We start from the raw sequence: 9,480 nt of genomic DNA, 5'->3' as shown, positions 1-9,480 counted from the left end.
AGGGCCCCCCCCGCCGACCCGCTCCACGCCCCCCGAGGGGGCAGACCCTGGCCCGCCCCTAAGGGCGCGAAGCGATGAGATAATCCAGCTGAGCTGCAAAAGGAGAGCGTCTGGCCCTGGGATCTGGGGAGGGGGTCTCCGGGCGGGGTGGGCCTCGGAGGTGGGAGTGAGGGTCGGCGCGGATCCCTGGCCGGAGGGGGGCGGGCGCTGCCCGGCCGCGCAGAAGTGGGCTGCAAGGGCCTCGCGCTCGCGGCTCACTCGCGCTGCGGCCGCCCGCGCGCTCCGGCCCTCTCGGAGCTATCTTGCGCCCCAACTGCTCTCCCCGCCTCCCGGTTGGTCCAGTCTGCGGCGCAGATGGCTGTACGCGGCGCCAACACCTTGACGCCCTTCTCCATCCAGGCGATCCTCAACAAGAAAGAGGAACGCGGCGGGCTGCCCGCGCCAGAGGGGCGCGTGGCACCCGGAGGCACAGCGGTGGCCGTGACCGCGGCGCCCGCTGCCTGCTGCTGGCGGCTCTTTGGAGATACTGACGCGGGCGCGCTGGGAGGTGCCGAGGACTCTCTGCTGGCGTCGCCTGTCGGGACGAGGGCGGCTGTGGGACGGACGGCTGCAAGCCCGGGAGGCTGGGACTCGGACTCCGCGCTCAGTGAGGAGAACGAGGGCCGGCGGCGCTGCGCGGACGCTCCGGGGGCCAGCGGAGTCGACCACGCGGGTGGGACCCTGGGCCTTGGCCAGCCGGTCTGCGAGCTGCCCGCCGCCAAGGACTTGGAAGAGGAAACCGTGGGCCGGAGCGACAGCGAGATGTCGGCCAGCGTCTCAGGTCTGCTGCGGCTTCGCGGGGAACGGGGCCGGGTTGAGGGGACAGGCGATCAGGGCAACCTACGCTGAATGGGCGGGTGGGGGAGAACTTGGCACCGGGAGAACGAGCTCTGCTCTGAGCACCCTGCAGCCAGAGACCCCAGGGCTGGCATGGTCCGGAAGCTCTGCGAGCTGGCTTGGGCTGCTTAAACCCTCCGGGAACTGAGCCCGCGAGATCACCTGGTAGCTCCGCAGAGCCCTGCGTCCCGGGTCAAGGGCGAGAGGTCCTGAGGCCACGCGCCCTAGACAGGGCTGGGAGAGAGTGGCTGCAGCTTGCGCTAGAAGGCTCTGAGTCCGTCGCCAATGCCTTAGGCCGCGTTGGTCCTCAAGTCCAGAAAATAAAGGAAGGGGAAGAGTGAGGGACCCAGAGACTTCAGGTTCTTGCCCTAGCCCAGAGAGCAGAGACCCTCCCTGATCAGGGGCTCAGGGGGCGGCTCTTAGGACAACTCCAAGTTGGCCTGAGGCTGAAGATGTGCGGAGGAGGACTTTGGGAAGAGAGCGGGTTTAGCTTTCCCAGATCCCAGAACCTGGAGAGGCTCATTGGACTGAGGACTTGGGAGCTGGAGGCAAATCGGAAGCGACCAGAAGAGGGGCCCCCTCAGCTGCAGCTGGCATGTCGTGTGGTCCAAAAGACCCCAGATCTTCTGGGCCTGGTGCCCACAGCTCTATGCCATAACTGGCCCTAGGCAAATGGATCCGATGGCAGCCCGGAGAGTTGGGTGCCCTGAGGGAAAACAGGCCGAGGAACTGGGCTCAGAGAAGTGTGGGTCCAAGGACCAGAGGCAGGGAAAAAATCCCTCCCTCCCAGCTCCAAGTCTCAGCTAGTTTTCTACCGGAGAGAAGGGAAGAAGCCTGCCCAAGGAATGCTGCCGTAGTTCCTGCAGCAGCCTGGGTGGTTAGAGGGTGAGGGGTTCGAAATAACTGTGGCCCCAGGACCTGCCCTCCACCCCTTCACCTCTCCATCACCTACTGTAGAAGTGATTGTGTTGGCATGAGTGTGGAGAGATGGTGAACTCGAGCAGGGAGACCTAAAAGCAGCCTAGAACTCCAAGGCTAGACATTGTGGAGACTTGCTGGGATGCTCAAACCCACCCTCAACCCAGCGTTACTGAAGGGAGCACAGGGCCCAGATTGGGCAGGGGGCTTGTCCTAGGCTGCACAGCGTTGACACAGTGGTTGAGTCTGTTGCCCACACCCTAGAGGCCTAGATCCGGAAAAGGAGTGGGACAGGGCTCTGAACCTCGTCTTCCCAACTGGCTCCAGGGCCCGCGGTCTCCGACTTAACCCACCGCTCAGTTGAATCAAAGGGAGATCTCTGCCTTCCCCAACCCTGAAGTTGAGGCCTGGCCTCGCCTCCTCTGAGACCCTGACTGTCTCTTGTTTCTCTTCTTATCGGGGTCCGCAGGTGACCACAGCCCGCGGGCGGAGGACGACGGTGTTGGTCCGGCAGGCGCACGCGTGCCCGCGCTGTGCAGTGGTGTGAGCGGCCGGGAAGGCAGCGGTCCGGCGGGCGGCGTGGAGGAGGAGGAGGAGCCAGCGGCTCCCAAGCCGCGCAAGAAGCGCTCGCGGGCCGCCTTCTCTCACGCTCAGGTCTTCGAGCTGGAGCGCCGCTTCAACCACCAGCGCTACCTGTCCGGACCAGAACGCGCCGATCTGGCCGCGTCGCTGAAACTCACCGAGACACAGGTGAAGATCTGGTTCCAGAACCGTCGCTACAAGACCAAGCGCCGGCAGATGGCTGCTGACCTGCTGGCCTCAGCTCCCGCCGCCAAGAAGGTGGCGGTGAAAGTGCTGGTGCGCGACGATCAGAGACAGTACCTGCCCGGCGAGGTACTGCGGCCCCCCTCACTGCTACCACTGCAGCCCTCCTACTATTACCCTTACTACTGCCTCCCGGGCTGGGCGCTCTCCACGTGTGCGGCCGCCGCGGGCACCCAGTGAGCCTGCCCAGAGTGAGGCAGCGAATGATCCCTGCGCCCCAGATCCGGACGGCCGGTGACGGCTGTGCAGTTTGTGTCCCGTGCAGGGGCGCCCCGCCGAGGGGCCTAGAGGGGAACGAAATCTAGCTCCGACTCGGCTAGTCGGGACGTGCGCCCCGACAGCCGGGCTGAAACTGCCCAGAGGGTGGCGCCTTCTTCTACTTTGAAGAGAGGCACCCCATGGTCTAGGTGCCTTACTCGCTCCTCACCTCCCTGGAAGCCCCTAGACACTATTTATTGCCACAATAATGTTGGATTTGGACTCGGATTGTGTCTGCCTGGGGATGGCGTTTCCCCGGAGCGGAGAGAACTCCCGGAGACCTCGTAGCCTGAATCCCCAGACTTTCAGGCCTGCCGGGAGCTTCGTGCGCTTGGCCACACTAGTTCATGGTATCCATGCTACCAATCTATGTGTATCTACATATCTATTTTTGGAAATTGCATTTGTAACAAAAGGGTGCGGAACTCTGGCAGCCCCAGGCAACCTCGGGCCCGGGGTTGCTCTCAACCGTGAAGGGTTTGGTTTGGGGGGGGCTCTCCGCCCTACTCCTCCCGGTGTCAGTGCTCAGGCGGGGGCGCCCTACTGGGTGCTGAATGTAAGGAAGGGAGCCTGCCGGCGCGAGCCAGGCCAGGGCATCCGCGCGTTTTCTCTCCTTGATGTCCAGGGCCGCGTCCAAGTGGAAAGAGCCTGGGAGCCCCCCAGCCAAGAGAGAGCAAACCCGGGCAGCCAATCGCAGAAACTTTTATCTTTATCTTTTTCTGTGTTAAAGGAGATTAAGACTTGTAGCACTTTTCGGTTGTTTGTATTCAAATGACGGTTATTTTTGTATTCAATGTGAATATCCTCGGCCAGCCTTTCCCACCGGGTCCTCCGCAGTGCCGCAGCTAGGCCCTCTGCTTCCACCGTCTCTAGGGCGGCAGGTGTCTTCCCTGCTCTGCGCGACTCCTGCGCTCCGACCCGGAACTCCCCATCCTCGTTCCTGCCCCTAAGACAGGTGAGCCAACCTGTCATATCAACCTCGCCGCTTTTGCCTCTTTTAGGGCACTGTGCACTCAACTAGAGTATTAACTTTAAAAAGATTTGTGAAGTTTGGAAGCTCTATTCGCTGTAATTTTTTTTTAATTTATAAAATTTTAGTTTAACACGCCCTTCTGGACGTCGTGTTTTCTCTGAGCTTCTCTCGGTCCGGCTTTGGGGGAAACCAGTGAAGTGGGCTGGGAATAAATAGCTGGGGTCCTTTTCCCAATCTCTTCCTAGTTCTGTACTGAGGCCTCCTTGGCTCTCCTGGCTCTCCTTGGCTCTCCTTGCAGTCCATTCCTCAGGATTTTTTTTTTTTAAAACCACGCAGCTCCAGGAATCACGATATCCACGACGTTGCTCTAGGCACGAAGTATCCCACTTAATCTTGGGGGAAATTCCCAGGATTGCCTCCTTTGTCACAGACAGTTGTCAAGGAATAGCCCATAGATGGAACCACGGACCCATTTTGCACTCTCCACCCTATTGCTAACCCCTCCACTCTCTCTTTCTCCCTTTCTTTCTCGCTTTCGGTTTTCCGAGCAATTCTTGAAGAGCTTCATTTCCTTCCTAGAATGGGCTAGCAAAAAAATCTCTATGACATTCTAAAGCGATTTGGCGCTCACTAATAACTTGTCCCTGCGAGAGGGACTCCTGCGCTTTAACCCCTGCCTAGTGCAAGGGATACTTTGCAAAGGCCAAAGTGCTTCCATTTCCACGATAACATGGAATCATTCGATCCGCAGAGAAGCCCACCAAAGAAATAAGGGATAGGCAGGGAGGGGTTATTATCCAATTTTACACATGGCCATGCCCCGCAGGCTTTCCACGGCTCCCCCCCGAATCCCATGGTTCAACGGAGGGAAATTCTCCTGTCTACACACCCTTCAGACCAGGTGCTGGCGGACAAGTAAGAGTTAATGGCGCACTGCAGACGCTGAGGCCTCTGGGCCGCCCGCGGGAGCTGGGAAACACCGAAACCCAGGCCCCCGGCTTCTTTCCATTTCACCCGTAACGGACAGGCCGACCTGCCTTCTCCCTTGCCCCGCGGCCTTTCCTAGCCCCCGAGATTGCAGGCCTCAGTACCTCAAAGGCCTAAGTCAGCCATCCCGCAGACCTTCAGACCCGGCCCTGGCAGAGCTTGAGGATAAGCAACTGATAAAACGGTTTCCGCATCCGGGAAGAGCGAAACGCCGAGGGAAGGGGAGAGGAACTTGGCGTACGCACCTCCCCCTGCCCAGCCACCTTCCAAGCGCTTCTTGCAATTATTTGCTTTTCGAAATGTTTTGAAATTCCGTTTTAATTTCTTAATTAATCATGGATGCATTTTACTTGTAAAAAGTTGGAACATTTCCTGTATTGCTAGAATCTCCTCCCTTTCTCTTTCCAAAGGTCGCCCCTACGGAGAGGCGTTTGGGGGAGGTCGTTCCCCCCACCCCACCTTTTTTAAATGGCTGTTGTTTGTGGCAGCGACCTAACAGGGTGGTTTGTTCTTTTCGATCCCCGCTGATTCCGAGGGGAGAGAATCTGGGAGAGTTTCCTCCAAGTGAAAAGGCACGGAGGTCCGCAGTCGGACTCTGGGCGGCTTCCCTTTCCACGCAGGCCCCACCTTCCCTTCCTCGCCCCTGTCAGACCCCCAGGCTGGGCTGGCCCCGCCACACTGGCCCCGGACTGGGGAAAAATTTGAGCCAGGGAAAAATGGCTCAAATGAATTCGGGACGACCCGGATTGTTTTGGTTTCCCTCAGAGCTGCGGGCGTCTTGCGTTGGCGTGAAGTCTGCTTCGAGAGTGGAGGTGGCCTCGAGGTCCCGCCCGGCCTCCATAGGACTTCCTTCCTTATTTCTGGACCCAAGACGGGTGACTTTACCTGCCCCCCCCCCCAAGAAGCCGCACCTGTTGGAAATTCGCGGTCTTTTCCTTTTCCTTCTCCGCGCCGCTCCCCCCTTTGTGTTTAGTTTTGTTTTTCCTTAAGGGATGGGAAACTGTCCAGCGCCGGCCCGGCCCTGCTCACTGCCCGAGGGGACCTTCCTTCACTCACTCCCTGCGTCAGTGGACCTTCAACTTCTTCATCTTTCCCAGTCCCTTCGGCCCTCAGAGGATCTCAGAGACAAGTCCGCTTGACAGATGGGTAAACCAGGCCGGGAATGGTGGCAGAGAAAGAGGCGGAATTCACTGTGCCCGGCACTGATTTCCGTCCTAAGGTTTCAGGCCCCGCGTTCGAATCTTGCTCTGGGCCGCAAATTCAGGATCGAATCGGCTGCCAGATGTAACCGGTGTGCGTGTGTGCGCGCGCATGTGTGTGTGTTATCTCTTTGAGTTTGCTAATCTGTCTGTCCCAAATACGAGTTTTCATTCCAAGTGACTAGGTTTGAGGGCTCACGAACCACGGTGAAGAGTATCCCTGGGTGAGCAGGGAACGAGTCAGGGAAGTTGGCTTGGGTTTCATTTTCCGAACAAAAATGGCTTCGGGAACAGCAGTGAATCCCTGCTACTTGCCTCTCCGCCACGCCAGGAAAGAGAAGGGTGACGCGATGCTGACTTCATTCGAGCCGCTGGTAGCGGATTCTTAGTAGTAGAGGTGTCCAGATTCCGGTGCGGACCAGGAGGCAACGGGGATTCGCGTGGAGTGGGGGAGCGCCCTGAAGTTCCCACCCCCCGGTTCCCTCCTCTCAGAGGAAGATGAGTCTACAAGCATTTTTCAGATGGGGAAACTGGCCGAGTTTAGCAGTGCCACGCCGAGCATTCCCATCGCCCCTTTCCCATTAGAGGCAGGACCTCACCCGAGCTGTGCGGGGTTCGTGTGCGGTTCCAGGGGTGCCGGGCCGGAGGAGACTCTAACTTACCCACCGGCCACCAGGACCATCCCTGTCTGTCCACACTCCAAGTTCCCCTCTCCTTGTTTGTGTCGGTATTCAAGAGGAAAATCGAGAGTCGAGGCCTCCCGCAAAGTCCTCGAAGCTATGATTCGCTTAACCAGAAGAATCTGCCCAGAGGGACGGCGGTCGCCAACCAAAGATGAGGGAAGGGAAGAATCTTATAGTTCCCGGAGACCCGGAAGCTGGCCGCAGAGCTCCTGGGCCCCAAAGCAGGAGGAGGGAGCGTCCTGCCAGCGCTTTCTATGGGAAGCGAGGCAGTTGGGCGCCGCGGCGCAGGCCGCTGCTCCAGGCACTGCAGGGCCTCAACCTTGCAGCCCATCTATCTAGCACTACGAATCATCTCACTTGGGAACCTGACCGCGCTACCAGACCTCTGCAGGAGACAGTAAATGCTGAAAGCGCTCCATAAGGCAGAAAGCGCTTGAAAGCCGGTAGATGCACAGATTGTTGCACCCACCCCGCGGCGCACCGCTGCTGCAGAACCTCTGCTGCTCAGTGAAGCCGCAGCCAGAGCCGCGAAGATAGCAGGCTGAGAAGCTTCTAAACCAAAGGCACCCAGGAGGAGGAGCCAAACAATATATAATATACAATAATAGCAACTCCATATATTTGCCTGGCGTGTTACATGTGAGGACACACTTTCATATCGTCCTGCAACAGTTCGCTGAGGCTGCTTCTATCCCGGAGGACATAACCTCCGCCTCTATGAGGTGACTTAACTTACTCGAAGTCACAGGTTATTTAGAGGCCCAGCCAGGGTTATTCAAAGTCCAGAATCGTGTTTTAGGGTTTGGAATAGAATCGTAGAGGGTTGTCCTTTAGCACTGGTGTCCCCCAGGTTTGGTTCCTGGGGTGGCTGGATCACAAAGATATGGATATGCTTTGAAAACCAGTGAGCACTGAGCGACTGGTAAGAGTTATTATTACTGTTGTCCTTGATATTATTACGATGAACGCTGGGCAATGCTGGAACCAGCTAACTAGAGACAATTTACCTTGACCTCCAATACTCTCCAGGGTTTTCCAAGTGACCTGGGGTCTGCCGAGCTAATGGTCTCACAGAGGTCTGGGGAGTCCCGGAGCCACTGCGAGTTTTCGAGGCTCCTGGTATATATGTTTTTAAAATGAAGAAACGCCAAGCTTGAGTTGCAAAAAATATGTTGTAAGTGGTTACATTATCTAATAAATTACATTTTTTTTTGTCACACAGCAGTTATTCGGTATAAATTGGGTTGTTATGATCATTAACGCATTTATGGAAGAAGATTAATTCCTAGGGCCCTGAAAGCAGGGGTGGTCTGAGGTTGGGGTCCAAGTTTAAAGTTGGACGATGAACTTTTTCAAACCTGTTGGATATCTGAGACTAGCCTGCAATGAAGGAAGCATCTAAAGTCTAAATTTGGGGGAAATTCACGAATGTGAGAACCTGGCAAATGGTCCTGCCATGCTCTCAGCCTGGGCAGTGCTTCACTGTTGACGCTCTTTGCTCTGAGCTGGGCGGGGAGCGACGAGGAGCGCGGCCTCTGATCCACCAGGAGCCGATGCGGAGTCCGCGCCCAGGATAATAGTACAGCGCTGTTGCAGTTGTTAAGTCAAGTTCAAACACGTCAGCAGCTGCGGGGGCGGAAGGTTCACCCTCCTGGAAGCTCCCGCGAGGTAAGCTCATCCTGGGCGCACTTGTTTCTTCTGTATGTGTGAACTGTGCGTAGACGAGCTCTCCCTGGCCCAAGGGCCCTCTGGATTCAATCTTGGTCCCACAGGCACCCCTGCTACCCCTCTCCGTACCCCCGCCGGCAGTTCTTGGAGCGGCCAGCAGCCCTGCGTTGTGAGTGCAGCGGAGCCAAGAGCGCGCTGTCTCTGCGCAGGCCTGTAGCAGCCAGACCCAAAAGGTACGGCTCATACAACTGCAACTTTAACCATGGGCGTGAAGATCCGTGTCTGGGCTTCACCGGCTTGGGGCTTCGTGGTGAGTCCTTACCGTTCCCGCGCCGCCGCTCTCGGGTCTCCACGCTAAGGCCTCGGTCGCTCTCCCTGAGACGCGGGCGTGCGCCCCGGCGCGTGAGGGAGTCCCAGACCAGGTCCTCGACCTGTCCTCGCCAGAGTGGAAGGTGCGAATTGCGCTCAATGACCCGGTAGGGCCATGGAATAAGGCTTCCTGCAGGCTTGGAGTCTGCATTACCGCCGCATCTCTGCCACAGACTTGAATCTTAGGCAAGTGACTTCTCTTCTCTGGGCGGACACGCGCACACATACACATTATATGTATATATATATATAGTAACTGAGATGACCTCAAGGTTCCTGGGTAACACCTGGAGTCTGCACCGACCTCTGGCTTGAAGTGGAGGTAAATGAAAAAGTTTTCTCTTTTTAGAGTCACTCGCCCCTTCGTGAGACTTTTTTGTTTTGTTTTGCCCATTAAAAAAAAAAATTTGGAGCACCCAAGCTGCCACTCCGCAGGCCCCCTAGGAAGGACATTATCTCTGGGCCTCCTCTGTCTGCCTTCTCGGGCCTGGGTGGTCAGCTGTTTTGGAAAGTTCAGCTTTTCCTAGGCCACGTCTCCCCACCCACCGTGCTCAGGAGGGAGGAGACCTGAGGCGATTCCGTTTCTGCGGCCGCTTTAGGCTCCGGAGAGTCCCCTGCCCTGGGATGGAAAGCGCGTTAAGAAAAAAAAAAAAACATTAATGCCACAAGTGCGCTCTCGCCCGTGGCACGCCAGGAAGCGAGGGTGGGCGGCTCGCTGTAAAAT

At 57.5% G+C, this 9,480-nt stretch overlaps 1 protein-coding gene across 1 annotated transcript; it reads left to right on the top strand.

Annotated features, from left to right (window-relative positions):
* Positions 1-354: 354 nt before the first annotated feature.
* NKX3-2 (NK3 homeobox 2) lies at positions 355-4,809 on the top strand. The gene is made up of 2 exons (XM_077137116.1): positions 355-820; positions 2,264-4,809. The coding sequence occupies exons 1-2, from the start codon at positions 355-357 to the stop codon at positions 2,797-2,799; spliced, it is 1,002 nt and encodes a 333-aa protein (XP_076993231.1). The 3' UTR covers positions 2,800-4,809.
* The last annotated feature ends 4,671 nt before the right edge of the window (positions 4,810-9,480 follow it).

The sequence above is a fragment of the Tamandua tetradactyla genome, chromosome 19, assembly GCF_023851605.1.
Source record: "Tamandua tetradactyla isolate mTamTet1 chromosome 19, mTamTet1.pri, whole genome shotgun sequence".
Taxonomy (NCBI): domain Eukaryota; kingdom Metazoa; phylum Chordata; class Mammalia; order Pilosa; family Myrmecophagidae; genus Tamandua; species Tamandua tetradactyla.
Note: the sequence above shows the minus strand (reverse complement) of the source record. Positions and strands in the feature narration are given on the sequence as shown.

Coding starts and splice junctions, on each gene's coding strand:
- NKX3-2 (XM_077137116.1), top strand. CDS start 355: ATGGCTGTACGCGGCGCCAACACCTTGACGCCCTTCTCCATCCAGGCG. Junction 821..2,263: donor GATGTCGGCCAGCGTCTCAG/GTCTGCTGCGGC, acceptor CGGGGTCCGCAG/GTGACCACAGCCCGCGGGCG.